This window comes from Hyperolius riggenbachi, chromosome 1 (genome assembly GCF_040937935.1).
Source record: "Hyperolius riggenbachi isolate aHypRig1 chromosome 1, aHypRig1.pri, whole genome shotgun sequence".
NCBI classification, from domain to species: Eukaryota; Metazoa; Chordata; class Amphibia; order Anura; family Hyperoliidae; genus Hyperolius; species Hyperolius riggenbachi.
In genome coordinates this window covers 547,399,149-547,424,094 of record NC_090646.1, presented here as the reverse complement: position 1 = coordinate 547,424,094, position 24,946 = coordinate 547,399,149, and the positions used below count along the sequence as shown (strand labels likewise).

Genomic DNA, 24,946 nt, shown 5'->3' with positions numbered 1-24,946 from the left:
CCTAATATTCTAGTGGCCCTCCCTCCCCTATACAGGTCCTATTTGCCATACATATGACATGGATTAGATTGTGAGCTCCTCTAAAGACAGTCAGTACTCTGACTATGTACTCTGTAAGGTGCTAAAGAAGATGTCAGTGCTATCTAATAACAGTAATAGTAATAATATAGAACATTAGGCTAGCTATGGTAGGAATTATTAGATTGTGAGCAATGACAATTAATGTCAAATTCCAGCAATCATGAGGCCTTCAAGTAATGACAAATGCAGTAATCATGAGGTGTCTAGTGGCTCCCAATACAGTTTCCTGGTGTCTAATGGCACCCTCCCTCCCTTATACATTTCTCCTGTGTCTAGTGGCCACCTCCCTCCCCTATAAATGTAATTCCTTGTAGTCAATGGCTTCCCTCTCCTATACAGTTCCCTGGTGTCTAGTGCCCCCCTTCCTTCCCGATACATTTGCCTGGTGTCTAGTGCCACCCTCAATCCCCTATACATGTCCCCGGTGAGTAGTGGCCTTTTCCTTCCCTATACATTTCCCTGGCATCTAGTGGTCCTCCCTCCTCTATACATTTCCCTGATGTCTAGTAGACCCACTTTCTCCCCTACACAGTTCCCTTGTAGTGTAGTTAGTGGTCCCCCCCTCCATGTGCTCTCGCCATATGCAAAGTTAAGCGTATTTTGGAGTTGAACAAGAGGGGTGAGTAAAGCAAAATGTACACCTGGGAAAAGGAGGAGGAGCTTTCTGCAAATTGGACCCTCTGGACATTCCCAGGTCTTCACACAGTAAACACAGTATACTTGTACTGTGCATGTGTGAATAGATGTGTGAAACAAAAAGAGACAGCATTACTAAACGTAACACACACAATTTATAATACTCCAACATAAACTAACGGATTACTTTTGTGTACAATATGTAACTTGAAATCCTCAGGCAAGTTCCTGTGACTCAACTCTCAACAGCAAAGAGAGGCCAGCAAAGTGAATCAGCACCTCATCTAGAAAGGACAATTGACATAAAGAACAAAGATGTTGCAATTTCTGATCTTTTATAAACACATTGTTTTTAAGTCTGCCATGCCATTCTTCCTCCTGCTGTTGGTTGTGCTTCATAAAGACAGGCAGGAGGTTTGCCACTCAAGTCAATGGGCCTGATTCACAAAGCGGTGCAAAGTGTTTGCACGCCAGTGAAAAGCCCTTTATCATGCCTAAACTCAGTTTAGGCATGATAAGAAGAAACTCGCGCAAATTTTCCGCGCGCAATCGCGCGGCACATGGTGCAGCGCGCGCGATGCGCCCATTAAACCCTAAAACTTTGCGCGCGATAAAGAGCACAAATCGGTGCTAACTCAGCGGTGCAAAGCTTATCATGCCTAAAGTCTTTTAGGCGTGATAACTGAGTTATCACCGCTTTGTGAATCAGGCCCAATGATTGCTCTGCATTGTATGACATAAAATAATTCAGACCTAATGCACAAAACATTTGTCATAGTGTTACTGTTTAGAAAGAAGTCGAATTTAACCGAGTTATTGGTAATTTAGTATTGAGGCTTCTCAGCTGAAAAATAGTGATGTTTACAATTGGTGAACATGTTTTGAGCCACAACAGCAACCAGTCAGCAATTCCCACCCCACATGGACTAAGGAAACCAATATTTGATGCCTACTATCAGAACCAGTTCTAGCCACAATGGGGTCCTGGGGCAAAATAAACCTAAGGGCCCCCTCCCCCAAAATATCCCCCCCCCCCCCAGGGCACCTGAGCCAGCTGACAAAACCCCAACTCCCCCTTCAACTTTACTGTGTCCCCTCAGGACTCCTGCATTTTGTTAGAATAGCAACTCACCTATCCCGGCGCTCTGTTCCATCCATGCACGTCTTCCTCCCAGCTGGCTGCCTCTAATGACTGGTCATGGAGAAAAGGCAGCCAACGGGATGAGACAGGGGGCACGGATTGAGCAGCACGCTGGGATAGGTGAGTAGCTATTGTGATAAATCAGCATACGGGGCCCAGGAGGCACAAGACAGGGGGAGAGCTGGGGGCCCTGCAGTACTCAGGGGCCGATTGCCCCTTTGCCTCTATGGTAGTGCCGGCCCTGCCTACTGTGTTCAACTGGTATAAGGCCCTGCATGCAGCAGCCATTTGTGATCTTCTTGTCTATCTAGGCAGATACAGCAGCTCAGTGCAACTGAGAACATAGATAAGACTATTTTGTGTTGTTAACCTATATTTCTTTGAGCTGTGGTGTTTATTGTACTACATTTAGAACAGCAGTACATAGGACCAGGAGTTAGGGCCCGTTTCCATTAGACGCGTTGCTATGTGGAAACCGCTCCGCATCTCAATGTAAGGAAACTGCAACCAATTTATGTCAATGGAGTCGTTTCCATTGACGCAAATTTACCTACGCGATCCGGCACAATGCAATGCAGGGGAAATTATGCATAGCATGCTGCAGTTTTCCACAGCACACATCCGCGCCCCATAGCTGCCGACGGGAAGCCGCATGATGCCGCATTCAGTTGTACGGAAGACAACCGGAAGTATCGGTGTGGGGATGCGAGGCGATGCGGCGATCGCCTCGCATCCTAATCGCTAGTGGAAACGGGCCCTTAGAGTGAAACTTTTCTGAATCTAGCTTAATGAATAAAATTTCTTCTTTTTAATGATATTTCTTTAGAAATGATTTAGTCAGTGTTTGCCCATTGTAACATTTTTTTCCTCTCCTGATTTGCATCCTTAAAGGACAAATGCAGCGAGAGGGATATGGAGGCTGCCATATTTATTTCCTTTTAAGCAATAGCGGTGGCCTGGCTACTGCCTCTAATACTTTTAGCCATAAATCCCGAACAAGCATGTAGCAGATCAGGCGTTTGTTTACTGTGTGTTCCAAAGTTAATAGAAACAACACCTGGCCTCCCAGAATGTGCTGGGAGGAGAATTCTGTATATCTAAACAGCCTACGCTAAACAAAGGCAATATATAAAAATATGAAGGGTTTCTGATACTGAAACAAGGATACATTGTATAAATGGGTATCCTGAATAATGTAATACATTCTACTATATGTCACTACAGTGCCTCTATAAGCAGCATTGCTAATTTGTTTGCACTGTATTGCCCTAAACTACTTTAAAATCTCTAGGGCCACTGGAAAGCAGGGATACACTGCTACAGAGGTCACCAGAAGCAGCCATATACTATACTAAACACCAAAGAGCCAGAATACACTACAAGAGATACTAAAAAGCTAAAATATACTAGTGAGGTTGCTGGAAAGTTGGAATACACTGCAGGGGACCCTGGTAAGCTGGAACACACTACAGTGGTCACTAATAAGTTAAGATATACTAAAGTCGATAATGGAAAACTAGTACACAGGCTGTTATGCATGTGGATTGCATTTAATTTGCATTATACTTCAATATTTTTGTATGCATGTTTTTGCACATTATTGTGGTACTGTGGTTGCAGCTCTATTTGATTTCATAACACATTTAAATGTTACACAGGGACATTACGTTACATTACATTAATGATACAGCAATAAACAATGATGTGCAAATTGCAACCAAGGGATAAATATAGAAAACGAGTCAGTGGGCCTAATTCACAAAGCGGTGCTTACAGTTAGCACGCTGGTGAAAAGCCCTTTATCATGCCTAAACTCAGTTTAGGCATGATAAGTTTAGGTGTGATAAGTTTAGGTGTGATAAGTTTAGGCATGATAAGTTTAGGTGTGATAAGTTTAGGCATGATAAGTTTAAGCGCCAACTGGGTTAGCACCGCAGTGCACAGCTGATCAAAAGTTTTACGCTAGCAAAGTCTGGGGCACTTCGTATAAAGTTTAATGGCGCTGCTTTGCATGCGGGACTTTGCAAGCGATCTAAACTTATCTAAACTTATCATGCCTAAACTTATCACACCTAAACTTATCATGCCTAAACTTATCACACCTAAACTGGCTTTTCACCAGCGTGGTGCAATGGTTATCATGCCTAAAGTCTCTAACTGGGTTAGCACCGCTTTGTGAATCGAGCCCAGTGAGTCCATATGGTGTTGGAGAAGAGCACACAGGAAAGATGGCATTGCCAAATAGGCATACAATCTAAGGGGGAAAGAAAATTGTGGGAAGTGAAACTATGAAGATGGCAGGATGGCAGATAAGCTATGGTTAACAGATGGCCTGCTTCAATGGATTAAAGCGGAGGGTGCTCCTGATGGGGGGAAGGAGTTCCATAGAGTAGGGGCCACTCTAGATAAGTCCTGGAGCCTCGTGAGTGAACAAGTGCTGAAAGGGGTGGACATCCGTAGAGTGTTGGAGGAGTGGAGAGAGCGGGCAGGGGGTATCCCTGGATGAGATAGATCGGAGATTGGTATTTGTATGCCATGCAGAGCAGTTTAAATGTACTTCTCTGGGGAACAGGGAGCCAATGAAGGGACTTGTGAAATGAACACTAAGGAAAAATAGAGCGCCCCATAGTGTAAAATCTTGCACAAAATAGAAAAGTACTTACAAGATGATGACTTGATAATCGCATGTAACACTGGTGGGGACTGGATCCCCTCTCATCAATGCAGCAGATGTGCCGGACTGTGGCCAGCAGCATGGTGTCTGTTTGTAGGATGATCAGCGGCAGAGAGGGGGGTGGGTCCTGCTCAGTGTCGGACTGGTAGGTGGAAAAACTGAGAAAATCCACCTGCTGGCCAAGCAGCAGTAACCCTGTGTTATCACTCCCAATAGAAACCTGCAGCAAGTCTTCACTGTGAGCAGCAACACCTGATTACTGCTGCTTGCCCAGCAAGTGGATTTCCTCAGCTTTTCCAGCTCCCAGTCCGACAATGGTCCTACGTTCAGTGTGCCCTCAGCGTCAGAGAAGGGATGCAGTCCCCTCCTTACCAGTGTTACATGCGATTATCAAGTCATCATCTTGTAAGTAGTTTTCTATTTTGTGCAATAAAGTCCCCCATTATTTTACACTATGGAGCACTCTATTTTTCGTTAGTGTCCAGCTTCAATCCAAGTTCAGAGCAGCACCTGTGATGATCATAGGAGATACTGTGTGCACTCCAGCTTGACAGAGCGTAAGACACACTATTTTTCTTTTTGGAACACTGCAGGCTTGTACAATGAGCCTGGCAGCTGAGGTCATAATAGATTGCAGTGGTCGCAGTCTGGTCTTGGAAAGTCCAGAATGGAAGGCATTGCAGTAGTCCAGACAGGAGATGACACCACCAGACAGCAACAACGCATGATGGATCCATGTTTTCATTCTGTGTACGCCAAATTCTGACTCTATCGAGACTCATCACACCAGGCAACATTTTCCAGTCTTCAACTGTCCAATTTTGGTGAGCTTGTGCAAATTGTAGCCTCTTTTTCCTATTTGTAGTGGTACCCGGTGGGGTCTTCTGCTGTTGTAGCCCATCCGCCTCAAGGTTGTGCATGTTGTGGCTTCACAAATGTTTTGCTGCATACCTCGGTTGTAACAAGTGGTTATTTAAGCCAACATTGCTCTTCTATCAGCTTGAATCAGTCGGCCCATTCTCCTCTGACCTCTAGCATCAACAAGGCATTTTCGCCCACAGGACTGCCGCATACTGGATGCTTTTCTTTTTATACACCATTCTTTGTAAACCCTAGAAGTGGTTGTTCGTGAAAATCCCAGTAACTGAGCAGATTGTGAAATATTCAGACCGGCCCGTCTGGTACCAACAACCATGCCACGCTCAGAATTGCTAAAATCACCTTTCTTTCCCATTCTGACATTCAGTTTGGAGTTCAGGAGTTTGTGTTGACCAGGACCACACCCTTAAATGTATTAAAGCAACTGCCATGTGATTGGTTGCTTAGATAATTGCATTAATGAGAAATTGAACAGGTGTTCCTAATAATCCTTTAGGTGAGTGTATTATTTGGCATTGTACAGTACATGATCTGCTCATTTACCATTCTAAACTGAACAGCTCACTTCCGCATGGCACAGGCCATAGAAGCTACACTCCATTGTTTCCCATCAAGCCAGTGAGCAGTTACAGGGTCCAACAAGAAGCCTGCCTCTCTACTGCACAGCAGTTCAGCCTCATGCTTCCACATACAACAACTGCAGCTTCCTGTTGCCTTTCAAACCCAAAGGGACATAACAGATAGCTAAACCATGGAAGAGAATCATCCATCTCAGGATCAGGTAAGTATACACCTAATCAGTGCTTCCTTCCTTGTACAGCATCTGCATGGTATGACCCACTCCAGTGTGTTCCCAACTTGCTCTGGTTAGTATCAGCAGTTTGGTTTCAATACTTTGGGCTGATTACTACTGTAATGCCCTGAAGCACATCTTCCTCTTTCCTAAGTGCAGTTCATTCAGCTGAATCAAGCATGTATGACTGTACGCTGTCCTCTGTGCAGACTGAGGATGACACTTGGATCGAGCTTTTCTTGTCCCAACTATCATCTAATGCCTGTACACAGTGTTATATGTAGCGGTTCCTTTTCACAGTTCTGCAGAGTAGAACCTGTCAGTTGCTCTAAGTCCTGGCTCTGAAAGTCCTGGCTCTGAAAGTCCTGGCTCTTTACGCTGCTCTGTGCTCGAGAGCTGCAACAAATTATCTGGCATAGCACTTCCCAAACATTGTAGTGTTACTTTATAGCATCAAGCTCTGTGCTGACAGCCTTGGTGAGACTGTCACTTTGTCTGCTCCATAGATGGCTGCATGTCCAAGCGCTCCTTCATTTCCAGCAGTTTTCTGTGACACTTCATGCAGACAAACGCCTTCCCTGTGGCGGCTCTATTCTCACCTCCAGGAAAGCCCTCTGAGCTGAAAAACAATCTCATCAAAAGTTCCATCAAATGACACTGCTGTATAGCAGTATTAGTAAGTGCAGAAATCATTTTTTATTATTTGTCATGAGACAGGGGTCGCACACTTGAATGTGCGGAAAACACACATATACTATTGTCCTGTCATACAAGACACCATGTGAGTTCATTTGTGAAAATATGTTTGCATGTTTCCAAAGCAGCTAATGTTAAAAAATGTCATGTTTGTAATTCAGACACAACTGCTAACAGAAAGATCAGCACTAGGACTGCCAGGCAACTGGTATGGTTGGATAGACAAAGCTGTGGGCTATCTAGACATGCATTCTCCTCCAGGTGCACACGCGTGTCAGTGGGACCCCCGCTGTTACCCAGCGACTTTTCCATAGTAGCAACTGGGCAAGAGAACCAAGGGTTCTATGAACCAATCGCAGTGCCTGGAGTGAATGGACATGACCCTGATCAGGGGCCCTGTCCATTTCTAAAGACACAATGTAAGTAAAGTTAAAAAAAAAACAAAAACATTAATAGTTGCCATAGGAACTCAACTTATTTTTTAATATGTATGTCACGAGGGTATATTACTGTTATTCAGTGGGGTAGCTAAGGAGCTATGAGCCCCGATGCAAGTTTTACAATGGGTCCCCCCCAGCACTCTATACATAACAATTGAGACGGTGCACCAAAACCTGCCAATGGCAACTACAGTGTCAGAGGTGCAAGAAGGGGATGGGGAACAGTTTGTTAATGATTACTACTAATCAAAGTATCTATAGACGTGATCATTATGAGCACAGGACTAATAGAGAGCTAATACTGTAGTTGAGGGAGGGTCCTTCGGGGCCCCTCTGGCCCAAGGGCCCCGATGCCGTCACAACCTCCGCAACCCCTATTGCTACGCCCCTGCTGTTATTTCACTAAATAAGGGCTTGCAATAGACCGGACTCAACCCCCCAAAACAGAAAAATTCACCTTTACTTCCAAATATTTTATTGCCGCCATACATTGTACTAGGAATGTAATTTAAATGTTGTGATCACCCGGACTAATGGGCAAATAAAATGGGTGAGTGTTTTTTATAGTAGCATTGCTTATTTTAAAACTATAGAGGATGGCATTGGAGAAATAGTTTTGCCTATAAAATACATAGAAAAGAAAGTAATTACTGAAAACAAGTATGGCCCACAAAAAGCCTAATTAGTGGCGAAGAAAACAAGATATAGATCATTTATGTGTGAGAAGCAGTGATAAAGTTATGGCCAAATCAATGGAAGGAGCGCTGACAGGTAAAAATGGCTTTTGGTGTTAAGGTAAAATGGGCTGTAGGGTGAAGTGGTTAAAAGGAAACAAATATGGCAGCCTCCAAATCCCTCTCACTTTAGGTTCCCTTTAACATGCGTAGTGTCCAAACCATTGCAAAAGGTTGTCAGTTATCCCCCTGCATGAAAAAAAAATTGCTTTGGGGCTCTTTTCCACTATGAAAAATGGTTACAATCCCAATCGTGCTGCAATGTGATGGCATTTCAGACTTATTTACACTAAAGCGATTGCGATTGAGCCACTATACTCAGTATAGGAGCTCAATCAATAGTAGCTCAATCATATCCTAAATGCAGCAGGGCAACGATTGTGCTCGGGGCAAAAACGCAATGCAATCAAATAGCACTAATGGAAAAGGCCTTTGCCACTGGCCCCCGAGTTCTACTATCAGCGCTTTGCGATGATTCCAATTGCTTGTGGATTGCAAAATGCTAGATACTTGAAAAAACAATGGTATCTGCGGTGAACAATTCCATTCGTGTGATGCGTCTGCAATAGTCATGTCTGCTCCATTTTTCGTGCACTTGAGCTCTTACACTTTGTATAGGGATGCATGAAAATCACATTGCTAGGTGATTTTTCCACGATTGGTAATTCTAAATATTTTTTAGCATTTATTTTCTCCCGAGGCAAATTCTGAACGCACTGCAATTGTGCCTCAGGCCTGGAACCCTCAAAGTGCAAAACGCTATCCCAATCGCTAGTGATTTGTAAAAGCGTTTTGCAAGCCATTTTGGGAGCGATTTCCCTGCTCCTCTACAATTCATTAGAATGGAAACACTCCCAAAATGCTGCATGTCCTGCTACGATTGATTCGCTTCATCGCAATCCCTGTGATCTGTCCCATCCATTTACATTGGCGGAGCGTTTAGGGAAATCGCTAGCGATTGAAAGCGCCCCTGAACACTCAAAAAACAGTCTAGTGGGTCACAGGCCTTGCACCAGACGGATCGCAGTGCAATTGCAGTAGAGGCAAATAGACACACATTCACACTGCAGCACATTTCAATTACAATCGTGTGGCCGTAATGATAAACACAGCCCTGCTTACTGCTTCCTCTAGGAAAGGTGCATAGAATCTAGTGTTTTCATAAAGTCCTTGTTTCTGGATTCAGAAAATAACATGGCCACCTGCAGTGTGGGGCTGATTTATCAGGACAGATGAAAGGTAATTGCTAAAAAAGTGGAGCTGTTGCCTACAGGAGTATTCATCAGCATTATTACAGCATGTAGTATATCAAATCTGGTGCTTGCCTAGTACTACCTCTTGCGAGCAACATTGTCTCAGGTACCCCGCACATCACCTGAACTATCCCTTGGCACAGACAGATTTGATAAAAATTCTCCACCAGTGCTCTATTACGCTACAGCTTTGTGGGTGTGCTTCCAAACATCATTATAGAATGCAATGTGGCGCGTGCAAACATTGTGTACATGTGAGTGGGACTGCTTAGTCCATGTGCCATGCATGTAGAAAAACACACACATGTCTAGTGTAAAGAATTCTACATACAGGATTTGTACTTAGTAAAGTTTCTATATATATTATCATTTTTTAATGTCAAAACTTCCTAAAACTCAACATCAGTATCCCCTGGGGTAGGCATGCCGCATTTATTTTAAAGTGAAATACCTCTTTTGCAGAGTGAAGCTTTGAGCTTTTAATTTGGCTCTTTAAATAGCAAGGATTAATAGCAAACATTGTTACAACTTGGTGACGTATTTATATGCATATAAAATGTAGCCTTTTTACTGGGATTCTAACAGAAATTGCTAGATCGGGATGTAAAGGTTTACTGCCAGTGTATGAATTAGTCCCATGTTAAAAATGAGTAACAAAAGCTGTGCTGTGCCCCTAATTGCTCCTGCAGCAAGGTGGGAGCTCACAGCAGTTGTAAGCCAGAGTGCACAAAGTACAGAGAAAAGACACACAGAGGACAGAGGGTAAAGAGTTTACAGAAAGTGCACAGAGTACACAGTACACAAAGTACAGAGAAAACAGTGAGTACACAGATTAAAGAGAGAATACAAAGTACAGAGAGAACACAGAGTACAGAGGGCACAAAGAGTACACATACTGTAGTTCAGAGGGTACACACAAAGTACAGAGAGTAAACATGGTACACAAAGTACAGTGAGTACACCTAGTACAGAGGGTACAGAGAGTACACAGAGTATAGATGGTACAGAGAGTACACACAGTGCAGACGGTACAGATAAAACAGAGTACACAGAAAACACAGGTTAAAGAGGCTACAGAGAATGCAGAAAGTACACAGAGTACACCTAGAACAGAGAGCACACAAACTACAGAGAATACACAAATTACATAGAGGACATAAAATACAGAGGGCATAGAGTGTGAGGAGTGCACAGAATTTGGAGAGTACACAGAGTACAGAGACAACTCTGAGTCTGGGAAATGTTCCCATCCTCAGAGAGAGCACAAAGTATAAAGGGTACAGAGAGTTCATAGATAACACAGAGTACAGAGTACAACACATTTGAGAGTACACAAAATATAAGGGAGTACAGTGAGCACACAGGTTAAAGAATGCAGAGAGAACAGAGAGTACACAAAGTACAGAGACAACTCTGAGGCTGGGAGATGCTTCCATCCTTCCAGCCTCAGAGAGAACACAAAGTACAGAGGGTGCAGAGAGAACACAAGGGGCAGACAGTACACAAAATATAAGAGCGTACAGTGAGTACAGAGCGTACACATATTACACAGTGCAGAGAGTGCACAGCCTACTGTTCCAAAGGTGGCTGAGGAAGAGCTATTAGTTTTACTAAACTGAAAACAATACTTTATAAACATTAGTAAAAAACATGTTTGCAGTGCCTATACTGTAAATGTACAGCAGTCCTGTAATGGAAGTATAGTGTGATGTGTGCCCTGGCTATGTTGAATGCATGCTGCTCCCAGGTGTGTGACTTCGATAATACTGAAGCCAACAACTCCAGCCTGACAGCGAGCAGCATAGCAGCCTCCCTGATGCTCCTGCCCCCCATATGCACTGGCATTATTCCTGATGCCCTAGTGCACAGCACTGCTGTCCATGTTTGTCCCTACATCCTGCATGTCAGAGCTCCATAGGTTCTGCATGTTTGGGAGAAGCCAGGTACCTGCAGCTCCTTTGCTGCCTGGCACATCCTCCTATTTACAATGGCATTGTTCTGCTTTCCCACGTCTGTAATTATAATCATCCGTCCTATTCATGTGTCTGCGTAATGCAGACAGTGCTGTGCCTGCAGCACGTGTTGCTCTCTGGGCTTGTGGTGGGCTCTGTTCCCATCCTCCCAGCCTCAGCCCCTCCAGCCTGAAGTCCTCAGCGGCTGGGGGATGTTCCAGCAGTGCAGTAGGCTTCCCTCCCTTCCTGCTTTTGTAACTGTCTTTGATGTTTCTTCTGTGCTGCTGCTGCTCCTCTGGAGTTGTGTCTGGTCCACCTCAGTGCCCACCTTCTGCTGCTCTCCTGCTGATGGATGGTGCCCCCTCCTCTGTCACCCTGTGACACACCCAGCCCAGAAAAGGGAGCCCAGCACTCCTCTGCGAGCACACTGCAGGCTGGGGGGCACTGTAAGCTGGGGGACAGTGGCACTGCAGGTTGGGGGACACTGTGGCACTCTGAGATGGGACCCAAGAATTCCTCTGGCTTCTACCTGAGCAGGACGTCAGCTGCGCTGCTGGCACTGTTACTGGCAGCGCTGCTCCTGGCACTGATAGTGCTGGGGGCTCTCTATGCCAGGACTGTAAGGACAGAGCCAGCACTGGGGCAGCCTGATGCGAACATCTCCGCTGTTAATGCAACCAGTGCCCCCTTCTTCTTCACCTTCCCCACAGAGGCTACAGGACCCCCTGGCATCTGGGACAACCCGAGGCTGCCCCATCACCTGCTGCCCTCGCACTATGATCTGGAGCTGTGGCCAAGAATGCAATCTGATGATGAGGGCCACTATCACCTGTCTGGGCAGGTGAACATCACCATGACTTGTGTGGAGGGCACAGACGTGGTGCTACTGCACAGCTATCAACTGAACATCACCCGGGCAGTGCTGTCCCCTCTGGGCAACGGGCAGAGCAACTACAAGAGTGGCCACCTACACAGCAAGTTCTCACTAGCTGGGCCAAAATGGGACAGTGGTGGTGGACTGGACTCTGGGGACAAGAGCTCCCCTCACCTGCAGGAGACAGATGCTGGGCTGCTGGAAGATGGGCAGAACATTGGCATCAGCAACCTGTGGAATTCAGAGCGACAGCAGTACCTGGTGCTGGAGCTGGAGAGGCCACTGGTGGCCGGGCACCTCTACCTGCTGCAGCTGGACTATGTGGGCCATCTGAGTTATGACTATTCGGGACTCTTCATATCACACTATGAGGACCAGGGGGAAGTCAAGTAAGTGATGCGGCTCATATAGACAACTAAGATACTGTGCAGGGAAATACTTAATACAAACTTTCCTTCTTATGTGATACTTTGCTTTTTACATAATTATAGTCTCTGGTGTAAAAGCTACAAAGTATGCAATATATCGCCACACTTCAGCAGAGATAATGATTATATTAATAAACCAATATAACATGGTTTTATGTGGGGGGAAAAACTCCATAAGAAACCTCTATCACAGATAAGCGTGCAGAGAGGCTTTCCACTCAGCGGAGAACTGCTCTGCTCAGCAGAACTTTGGCGTTTGATGAGTCTACAATGGACGCGCATTAGCGCTTGCTCCATTGGCTTGGAATGCAGCAGCATAGCTGGCCAGCGGGCGTCAGAAGCGGCCCTGTAAAGCCACAACGCTGACCTGCTCTGATGCCCTCTTATAACTCCTAAACTGAGAAGGATATGGATTTTACTTATTCAAATAATACTAGTTGCCTGACTCTCCTGCTGATCCTATAATACTTTTAGCTACAGCCCCTCAACAAGCATGCAGATCAGGTGCTCTGGCTGAAATCAGACTGGATTAGCTGCATGCTTTTTTCAGGTGTGTGATTCAGGCACTACTGCAGCCAAAGAGATCAGCAGGCCTGCCAGGCAACTGGTATTGTTTAAAAGGAAACATCCATATCCCTCTTGGTTTAGGTTTCCTTTAAACGTACCAATTGGATGACTTTTACATTTCTTTTGCAAGTTTAGGCTATGCCAGTATTTCTAAGTTCTATTACAGCATGTAAGAGCTGGTTCACACTTGTCGATTTTTTGAGCGCTTTGCTGATCGCCAGCAATCAGCAAAGCGCTGCTACTAATGTATCCCTATGGATACATTCACACTGCAGCGATTGTGATTTCGATCAATCACAAGCGCGCTGTACACAGCGTTTCAAGGGCGATTGCGCTGTGATTCTTGTTCTATTGAACGGGAATCACAAGTACAAATCGCTCTGAATTGTGAGATTTTGCCCGTAAATCGCGATCTCTGAGCCAAACGTGATAGCGGGCAAGCGGCGCTCCAAGCGCAGAGTGTGAACAACCCCTAACCCTTGTTTTTTAAGAATAATGAATAATTACCCTCTGTTGTAAGCATTGCTATCTCAAGTATCCCTTGACACCTATGCAGTACAGTTATATGTGTCAGATAGGCTCCATAATGACTTTCTGGGCATTCCTTTATGCTTTTGGGTCAGTTCACACGTGCGACTGCCAGGCGTTACGCAGCTTCTCGGTCAAATGGTTTTGCAGAAAAGCATTTGATGGCTTTTTCCGGCTTTCTGCGGTGATCAGCGTTTTTTACCCCCGCTGGGGGACACAGAGAAGTGGCGGTTAAGCGATCCTGGAAGCTGCATGTTGCTTCTAGGTGCGGCTGTAACGCCGGGAAAAATCAGGAACGGAATGCGGTGTTCGTGCAAAGGACAGCAGAGAACAAGTGCTGCCATTCACTTGAATGGACAACACTTAACCAACAAGCTTTTCTTCTGGCGGAAAACAACCCACAATCGCTTGTGTGAACTGGCCCTTAAAGGAAACCCATGGTGAGAGGGATATGGAGGCTGACATGTTTATTTCCTCTTAAAGCAGATCCGAGATGAAAAAGTAACTATAACAAGTAACTTGTCTATATATCTTATCTAAAGTTTAGATAGTTTACACAGCAAATCTAGCTGCAAACAGCTTCAAACATTTATGCTTATTTATTGCTGCGATATAATGAGGGCAGCCATGTTCTGTTTGTCACACTACACTGAGGCAAGCTGATAGCGTCTCCAGTCCTTAGCCTGTGGAAAACTTCACTCCCCCTCCTCCTCCCCTCTGCCTCTGAAATCTCTGGCTAGTAACCTCCTCCTCCTCCTGCCCAGACTGAGCTCCCCAAAGCCCTAGCTATCTGGGACTGAGTGCCAAGGCTCTCTGAAAAACTGTGGGCAAGGAGTGTTTAGTTTATAAGGAATTAGAGTATTAAAACAAAACAAAAAAGTATTTGGGTTGAGCAATGCCCTATAAACTATATGAAAGGAACACAATTATGCAATAATTGAACGTTTATCTCGGATCCACTTTAAACAATGCACGTCGCCTGGCTGTCCTGCTGATCCTCTGCCTCCAACACCTTAACTGCTTCATGACCACGTTGGTTGAAATCTACATCCTGCAGGTGGCTGCACATCTCTGACAGGAAGTAGATTTCAATGTACCTGCTGCTCTCTACCGCCACAGTTCACTTGCCCTGCTGTCTATATGGCGGCAGAGTTCTGTGAGCCAGCCAGGAGCCAATCTCATTGGCTCCTGACAGGAAGATCACTGTGAGCCAATGTAATCGGCTCCTGACCAGAGCACAGAGCTCTGCCGTCATAGCAGCGGCAGAAAGGCAGGCTTGCGGCAATGGGAGAACAGTGTGACCGGTGGGAATGTGTGGCAATTCGTCGGTAAGCGCCATTTTGTGGTACTAGCAGTCTCTGGTCCTTAAAGAGACTCTGTAACATGAAAAACCTCCCCTGGGGGGTACTCACCTCAGGTGGGGGAAGCCTCCGGATCCTAATGAGGCTTCCCATGCTGTCCTCTGTCCCACGGGGGTCTCGCTGCAGCCCTCCGAACAGCCGGCGACAGGCCCGACTGTGACTTCAATATTTACCTTTGCTGGCTCCAGCGGGGGCGCTGTGGCTGCTTTCGGCACGGAAATAGACGGAAATACCCGATCTCCGTCGAGTCCGCTCTACTGCGCAGGCACCGGAAACTTGCGCCTGCGCAGTAGAGCAGACCCGACGGCGATCGGGTATTTCCGCCTACTTCGGAGCCGACAGCCGTCAGGCAAATATTGACGTCACCGCTGCACGGAGGGCTGCAGCGAGACCCCTGAGGGACAGAGGACGGCGTGGGAAGCCTCAGTAGGATCCGGAGGCTTCCCCCACCCGAGGTGAGTACCCCCCAGGGGACGTTTTGTCGTTACAGTTCCTCTTTAAAGAACAAGTGACACCAATGCTAACCTAGAAATAAAAAACACATATCTATGTACATAAATACAAGTTCTACTTGCATAACAGATGTGTTGCACTGTCCACGTTATGATTCCTGTGAAATTCATAAAGGAAAAGCAGTTAATCCTATTCTAGACAGTTTCCACCCTGATGATCTTTGAATGAAGCTAATCCTGACACCATTTCCTCCCTCACTCTTTTTTCTCCTCTTGCTAATTGTGTATTCGTTACCCGTTCTCCTCCCAGAGTCTTCAGACACTCCCACTGAGGTCTGTACTAGGAAGTTTACTGTCTTATGTCATTAGAAGGAGGGGAAAATAAAGGGAAGAGGAGGAATATATTATAGATAAAAAGACCCCCCAGCATGCAACTGTTTTGCCAGCCGATGGCAATGGCAATTAAAGGGCCAGTGCTCCTAAGGTATGTGATAACTCCAATCCGTAACAGCAGAAAAAGTTTTTAAAGTTTTGAACGCAGGATTAGCATCTATATCACTTAATACACTCAGACACGTTGCTGTTGAAATTTGCTTTTTATGGTGAAAATACCACTTTAAGGGGCCATAGACTGCTGGTACGTAATGGGTTAAGCCATAGACCCTGAACAAGCATGCAGATCAGATGTCTATGACAAATCTGACAAGATTAGCTGCATGCTTGTTTCAGGTGTGTGATTTAGACCCTACTGACCAGAAAGATCAGCAGGACTGCCAGGCAAATGGTCAGGGAGAAAATGTGGACTGCTAGGGAGTAAATATGGCAGCTTCCATAGGTCTCACACCTCTGGTTCCTTTTAAAGAGAAAAGGAGCTGAACATTAAGCTAAAAAGTTAAGAGCTAATTAGGAGAGGGAAGCCTCTGGAACTGTTGGATATCACGATGGCGTAGTGAATAGTACTCTTGCCTTGCAGTGTTGGGTCCCCGGTTCAAATCCCATCCAGGGCACTATCTGCATGCAGTTTGTATGTCCTTCTCATGTCTGCATAGGTTTCCTCCTGGCACTCCAGTTTCCTCCATCATCCCCAAAAACATACAGATAAGTTAATTGGCTTCACCCTAAAATTGGCCCTAGACTATGCTAAATACACTACACAATACATACATATGACTATGGATTAGATTGTGAGCTCCTTTGAGGGACAGTCAAGTGACAAGACAATATACCCTGTACAGTGCTGCGGAAGATTTTGGCAATATTTAAATACTAAATAATAAAAGTAATACTCCAGAGGCTTCCTACGCTGTCCTTTGGCCTGTGCAGTAGAGTGGACCTGATCAGGCTCACCTATTTCTGCCAGAGCCAGAGGGGGAAGATGGTACTACCCCTGCACTGGATTCAAAGGGTAAATATTGCCACCTGCTGCTGTCTCATTAGGATCCAGAGGCTTCCCCTCCTGAGGTAAATACCCCCATGGGCTCTTTTTTTCCTTACAGGTTCTCTTTAAAGTGAAGACAACCTGGGGGAAGGGGGGAGGGAGTTAGATACTTACTTAGGTAGACAGAAGCCTCTGGATAGTCCCATCTATTCCTTGACCCCACCATTGCTGCGCATGGGCCCTCTGAACATTGCAGACAAGAGCTTGTTAAATATGTGGCTGCGCTCCCAAATTGTGTGAGCATTACTCTACTGAGCATGCCTGTAATTTAGCCTTTGATAACTTTTATGTCCAGACTCAAAATCATTGCATTGCTTACCTACAGATGATGATAAAAAAAAGTGATGGGAAAGGGATGGAGGAAAGGATCAGTGTGATTAGAAAAAAGGAAACTATGCATTTTGCTCATAAATTCTTCATATAGTGCCTGACAGGAAGAGTGATTAAGGTGTGGCTGGAGGTGATGAGTGGGTGTGTCTTCTACCCAAAAAAGTTTCTGCTACAGATGTCTCTCTTTTCTCTCTTGTCCCAGAAAGATGGAATATACGTGTGGAGCATAAAGATGCTTTGTTTCCAATGCAGTGCCTCTATCAGTATAAACCCAGCCTTCACAAAGTTTGTAGCTGATGGTATGGAATTGCTGCGTGGAAAGACACCAAGCTTGATTGAGAAAATTACTAGTTAGGTGCTTGTTTATGCAAAACTTTTTAAAATTATATTTGTACTCACATAGGACTGACATCGTAGAAAGTACATTATAGAGTTCTCCACTGGGCCAGTTCCTTATCTTTGTCTTTAATTAGATTAGTTTAGTGGTATTTGGGGAGGCATTTTGCCTGTGCTTTCTAGTGATGTTACCTAGTCAGGAGTCAGTGAAAAATGGCTACAGTGCCAGACCAATAACATCACTGACAGGCTCCAGTCAGTACTATAGATGGTCCAAGTGGTGCATAATTGATTGGTCCAATTTATGGTATGGTCCAATCTAATATGGTACATATTTGCATAAAATTAACATAAAACATGCATCATCTTAAAATTGTTGGCATCTCATTGATCATTTTGGCCATTACCACTCACAGACAGTTAAAGTTTGCCAAAAGCAGCAGTAATTGCAGCACAGTATCTGTGCAGTAGGGACTTCTACTAAAGTAGTGTCACATCAACCATTATTTCAGGGATACAAGCATAAATGTGCCGCTAAGGAATGCTAAACTATACCTGTTGTTAAGGGCCCACTATCACTAAAATCACAACATTTTAAATACATGAAAAAACATGCAAATAAGAAGTACGTTTCTTCCAGGATAACATGAGCCATAAATTACTTTCTCCTATGTGGCTGTCACTTGGTAGTAAAAGTCTGACAGAACTGCCTTTTTTTGACTAGCCCATCTCCTCATGGATGATTCTCAAGCAGTGGTGGCGCCCCTTCAAGCACCCCTAAAGCACCCCCCAGCATGAATTGACTTTCGGCGTCTAATAGACGCCATGTCAGTTCACCGGCAGCAGCAGCCCACAGCTCCAGCAGCGGCAGAGCAGGGCTACAGTAAAATGGTGTCCGGAGCCCTGCTCTGGACACTTCAAGTCTGCAGTGCAGGGCTTTGGGCGCCATTTTCCTGTAGCCCTGCTCTCAGCATGGGAGTTTCAGTTGCTTGCTGCAGAGGATTGTGGGAGCTACGTGCCGGACGGAGGTCGGGACAGGAGGTCTTCAGCAGGTGAGTAAATGTTTATTTTTTATTTATTAACAGGTGTACTTTTTGGGCAAGTCTGCCACATGATTAAAGTGTTTTCTGATCAAGTCTGCCACATATGATTGAAGTGTTTCTGATCAAGTCTGCCACATATGATTGATGTGTTTTCTGATCAAGTCTGCCACATATGATTGATGTGTTTTCTGATCAAGTCTGCCACATATGATTGATGTGTTTTCTGATCAAGTCTGCCACACATGATTGAAGTGTTTTCTGATCAAGTCTGCCACATATGATTGATGTGTTTTCTGATCAAGTCTGCCACATATGATTGATGTGTTTTCTGATCAAGTCTGCCACACATGATTGAAGTGTTTTCTGATCAAGTCTGCCACACATGATTGAAGTGTTTTCTCGTTAAATCTGCCAAACATGATTGAAGTGTTTTCTGGTTAAATCTGCCACAGGATTGAAGTGTTTTCTGATCAAGTCTGCCACACATGATTGAAGTGTTTTCTGATCAAGTCTGCCACATATGATTGATGTGTTTTCTGATCAAGTCTGCCACACATGATTGAAGTGTTTTCTGATCAAGTCTGCCACACATGATTGAAGTGCTTTCTGATCAAGTCTGCCACATATGATTGATGTGTTTTCTGATCAAGTCTGCCACACATGATTGAAGTGTTTTCTGATCAAGTCTGCCACACATGATTGAAGTGTTTTCTGGTTAAATCTGCCAAACATGATTGAAGTGTTTTCTCGTTAAATCTGCCAAACATGATTGAAGTGTTTTCTGGTTAAATCTGCCACAGGATTGAAGTGTTTTCTGATCAAGTCTGCCACACATGATTGAAGTGTTTTCTGATCAAGTCTGCCACATATGATTGATGTGTTTTCTGATCAAGTCTGCCACACATGATTGAAGTGTTTTCTGATCAAGTCTGCCACACATGATTGAAGTGCTTTCTGATCAAGTCTGCCACATATGATTGATGTGTTTTCTGATCAAGTCTGCCACACATGATTGAAGTGTTTTCTGATCAAGTCTGCCACACATGATTGAAGTGTTTTCTGGTTAAATCTGCCAAACATGATTGAAGTGTTTTCTGGTTAAATCTGCCACAGGATTGAAGTGTTTTCTGATCAAGTCTGCCACATATGATTGAAGTGTTTTCTGATCAAGTCTGCCACTTATGATTGAATTGTTTTCTGGTTAAATCTGCCACATGATTGAAGTATTTTCTAATCAAGTCTGCCGACGTGATTGAACGTATTTTCTGGTCAAATCTGCCAACGTGATTGAATGTATTTTCTGGTTCAATCTGCCGACGTGATTGAATGTATTTTCTGGTCAAATCTGCTGACGTGGTTGAACGTATTTTCTGGTCAAATCTGCCGACGTGATTGAACCTTTTTTCTGGTCAAATCTGCCGACGTGATTGAACGTATTTTTTGGTCCAATCTGCCGACTTGATTGAACGTATTTTCTGGTCAAATCTGTCGACATGATTAAACGTATTTTCTGGCCAAATCTGCTCACATTACGCGTATTTTCTTGAGAAAACCTGCACAATTATGTGAATTTTCTGGGGAAAGGGTCACCAAAACTTGAGCCCTCTGTCTTTGCATTGCACTTTTAAAGGGAACCCGAGGTGAGAATAATATTGAGGCTGCCATATTTCTCTACTTTAAGCAATACCAGTTGCCTGGCTGGTCCTCTGCCTCTAATTCTTTCAACCATAGACCCTGAACAAGCATGCAGCAGGTCAGGGGTTTCTGACAATATTGTCAGAACTGACAAGATTAGCTGCACGCTTGTTTCTGGTGTAATTCAGTTCACTACTGCAACCAAATAGATCAGCAGTGCTGCCACGCAACTAGTATTGTTTAAAAGGAAATAAATATGGCAGCCTCCATATCACTCTCTCCTCGGGTTCACTTTAAATTACAGTTAGCTCCGCTCTCATCCGGTCATGACCACACCATTTTTGCAGGTTTTAGCCACATCCATTTTCACGCACCGCGGGTCATCAGCTACCCCAGAAGTTGGTCCAGCACCTGCATAGCACCCCCCTGGAGCCGCCACTGTTCTCAAGGTTTTATTTATTTTCAAATGCACTTAGTAAATAGCACCTTTGCACCATCCAACTGCCAAAAAAGTGTGCTGCAGGCAGGGAGGCTGGCCAGTATCTTTGTACAAGTGCTTTTCATGGAATGTTTTTATAAAATATAACAGCCATGCTGAGAATCATGCAAGAAGAGATGGACTAGTCAAAACCTGTAGGTTCTGTCAGATTTCTTTTGCCTACTCTGGAAGAAACCTACTTCTTATTTGTATGTGTTTACATGTTTTTTAAATTTTACAATTTTTCGTGACACTGGCCCTTTAAAGAAATATATCCACCTGTCTAGGGGAATGTAATGCCTGGTACACACAATTGGATTGAAGTTCAATCCTTGGTTTAAGTTCCGCTTTAAGGTCTGTACATGCCCAATACAATGAAGTACTGGGATAGCACACTTATACAGAGAAGTGTCTAAATGTTATGCCTGGTACACATGAAGAGATTTTCTGGCAGATTTACTGCCAGATCGATTATTTCCAACATGTCCAATCTGATTTCCGATCGATTTTCCATAGAGTTGTACGGATTACAAAATCGATCGGAAATCAGATCAGGCATGTTGGAAATAATCGATCTGGCAGTAAATCTGCCAGAAAATCTCATCATGTGTACCAGGCGTAACATTTAGACACTTCTCTGTATAAGTGTGCTATCCCAGTACTTCATTGTACTGGGCATGTACAGATCCTTAAAGAGGAACTTAAACCAAGGATTGAACGTCAATCCAATCAGTAACTGATACCCCCTTTTCCACAAAAAATCGTTACCTTTGTCTCCAATAGACCAGGGGGTCTGTGTAGCTGATATTGTTATGAAACCCCTCCCACAGTGTGATGTCATGACCATGGTTCTGACAGTTTGCTGTTTGTGAAACCTCACTGCATTGTGGGAAATAATGTCTTTTTCCAACTGCCAAGCAAGCACTATCTCCCTTCCTGATTTGGAATGATTGCACAGCACCCGACACTTAGCACCACAGGTTTTCATGTATTATTTCCCATAGGTTGTCACTCCCCATGTGAATATCCCACACATGTATATTTGTGATCAGTACTGAAAAGATTATGTAAGACCCAAATGCACAGCACATGCAGGTTGTGCTTTCCAGTGCCCTGATCAGAGAGGTGTAATCTGGGCTTGGACAGCAGCCAGCGGAACAATGCAGATGTGGAGAGGAGGCAGACACAGGGAGAGCTCTCAGCATTGCTTAATTTCCAGGAAATACTGTAATACAGAGTAAATAGAAACCAGCTAACACATCTCTCCACAAGCTCTTTAGCATGTAAATGTATAATAAATAAATAAATAATCGAAGTACATATGAAGGCAGGATCAGACTTTTGTGTTTTTTGCTATGGTTAAATCAGTCATGCTTCAGAGCAATCCTGTAGGGAGAAAACCTGCTTTTCCATGGAGTCTTCCTGTGATCTCTGCTACTCTTCTTCTTTGATCAAGACCCCATTTATCCCCAGATGCTGCTGATTCCCCAGTGAAGATGCCTAGGTATCCACCTTCAAGATTGCCACCACATACTGTGCCTTATGGGAAGCTGCATTATAAGACAGTAATGGGAGCATGCTTGACTGACTGGGTGGTCACCCTGTTACCAACGAGGCACCCGGAAGCATCAGGGCAGATAACCTTAATAGACTGTGTTATCCTTCCAAGGGAGACAGTAACACTGAGTGAAAACAGGGAAATGGGAGATCAGATGGAGGCTCCATGGCTAGGTTAGTAATGACACCTCCCCACTAGTAATTTTTTACTCTTTGGAGACGAGCTAGAAGGAAACATTGACAATAATTGTTTATCCTTACCTGCCACTATTACCGTGTTTCCCCAAAAATAAGACAGTGTCTTATTTTAATTTTTGCTCCAAAAAGTGTGCTAGGGCTTATTTTCAGGGGATGTCTTATATTGGCACTGCACGATGTGTCCCCATGCTGGCCGCCTCTTATTGATGCTCATTGTACTGTTATGGTGCCGATCGGGCACCTGTCATGTCATCCCTGCACACAGTTGAAAAACCTGCTGTGTGCAAGGATGACATGACAAGTGCCTGATCGGCACTGCACGATGTGTCCCCATGTTGGCCGCCTGTGTGAAGCCCATGCAGTGTTTACAAGTACCGCTGCTTTCTAATTGGATCAGTTTATAAGGCGGGATCATGGCTCCGTAATTGGGCCAATCATTGCACTTCCTGAGTAGCAGCGAGTCAGTGATTGGCTCAAAAACGGGGCATGATCCCACCTCTGAGACTGCTTGATCCAATTAGAAGCAGCCTGTGTAATCTAAGGGCGGCGATGAGTGGCAGAAGAAGATGAGCAGCTCAGAGTGAAAGCATGCAGCCTCCATGAATGGAGAGTGACCTCGCAGAGGCAGCAGCTAAGGGTAGTTACTAGATACAGTATCTCATTAGTGGTATGTGTCTCAGGGATGCAGCTGATGGGATGTCATGTGGGCTGGGACTAGGTCTTATTTTTGAGGATGCCTTATATTTGGAGAATAAGTGAAATTTCAGCAAGGTCTTATATTCAGGTGATGTCTTACTTTAGGAGAAAGACGGTACCACCACTACACCATCAATAGAAGATATTGAACATTGGGTACATTGTGATGCAATATTGTTGAAGGGCTGAATTAGCCATAAGGCAACAAATATTGAACAGCAAAATAGTTGCACACAGGGCGAGATCTTAGCAGAATTGCGACAGTACAGTTCCGTTAAATACCCGGCTGCGACAGCTAAAAAGTATTTGTGTGTGCCCATGGCCTGATTAAGCAATAGGCACATTAGGCACGAGCCTAGAGGCAGCAGTGTGCTGAGGGAGTGCTCTCTATGCATGCCCTACATAGCAGCACGCAATGCGATGTAAGGAGAGTGCCTTCCTTAGTTACACTCGTTGCTTACATAGCAACACACATAACTTTAAATGCGGGTGGTCCTGTGAAGTATCGTGACCGTGATACTTCACTAGTGGTCGCGATACTTCACAGGACCACCGGCATTTAAAGTTATGCTTGTTGCTTTGTAAGCAACGAGTATATCTAAGGAAGGAACGCTCCTTACATAGCAATGAGCTCTTCTATGCAAGGCGTGCATAGTGAGTGCTCCTTCAAATTAAGCTGCAATGCTTTTGCTGCACAGCTTAATGAATCAAGCCTATAGAGAGCTAGATGGGATTGCCCATCTAACCTGCCCATCCTGCATTCTATGTTCTCTGAGTGGTCACCAGCCCGGCTCCATGCATGTAGCATACAGTGATGATTGGGCAGTCCTATTCAGCCCACCCATCCGACTCTCTATGCTGCATGCACAGAGCTGGGCTTGTCACTGCCAAGGGAGCATACAGAGCTAAATGGGTGGGCTGAATGGGCAGTCCCATTCAGCTTACCCACCCAACTCACTATGCTCCAGGGGTGAAAACGTGATGGGTAAGCGCAGGCACGCTGGGCAGGAGAAAGGGGCAGAGGTGCTGGTTGTGCAGAACAGGGAACAGGAGCAGCCAGCACATTTGGAAATTTGGTGGAGAGAGGAGCTTAGGGAGTATAACTCTGAGGGAGTCCACTGTGTCAGTATATGATAAATAATTAGGAATAGAGATGGTCCATGAGATGCAAATAAGCTTGCCTAAAAAATCATATCTCATGTAAATTATATGCAGATTGGAATTGAACCAATCAGAATAACTTCCTGCCACTTTTTCTTGGTCTAATTTGAAGCTCTTTATAATTTATTTATGAATTGTTTTCATTCATGAATTAATTTATTGTATTGGCAGGTTTTGCACTTCAGTGTTTATTAATTCATATCGGTGATACTGATCCCACTTTTCAATGATTTTGTTCATAATTTATATAGGCATTGTAAAGGTTGGTGAACATATTACACTTACCAATATTTTTTCTGACTTTTGATTCCGGATTGGCATGCAGACAGTCCTCATTACATTTTATCTGTTTCTAATGTTTTTATTTTTGGATACATCCAACAATAGATATTTTGTTACTCCTAATTGTGGTCATGAATTTATACTTTGCTAGTTAAGAGCGTAACTAGAGTAGAGGAGCACCTGCAATCATAGGGGGGCCCAGAGCTGTAGGTGACCCCATCTACTAACCTTCCCTTCCTCCAATACAGGGAACTATATTGCAGATCAGGTGTGTTTGTGGCTGCACCTGTTATGGGTGTGAAG

At 44.5% G+C, this 24,946-nt stretch overlaps 1 protein-coding gene across 1 annotated transcript in view; it reads left to right on the top strand.

The window, feature by feature from the left end:
• Positions 1-11,553: 11,553 nt before the first annotated feature.
• The window catches only part of LVRN (laeverin), a 188,877-nt gene continuing 175,484 nt past the window's right edge, over positions 11,554-24,946 (top strand). Inside the window, exon 1 of the mRNA XM_068247159.1 lies at positions 11,554-12,542. Within this exon, the coding sequence (XP_068103260.1) occupies positions 11,632-12,542 (911 nt within the window). The 5' untranslated portion in view covers positions 11,554-11,631. The remainder of the gene's footprint in view (positions 12,543-24,946) is intronic.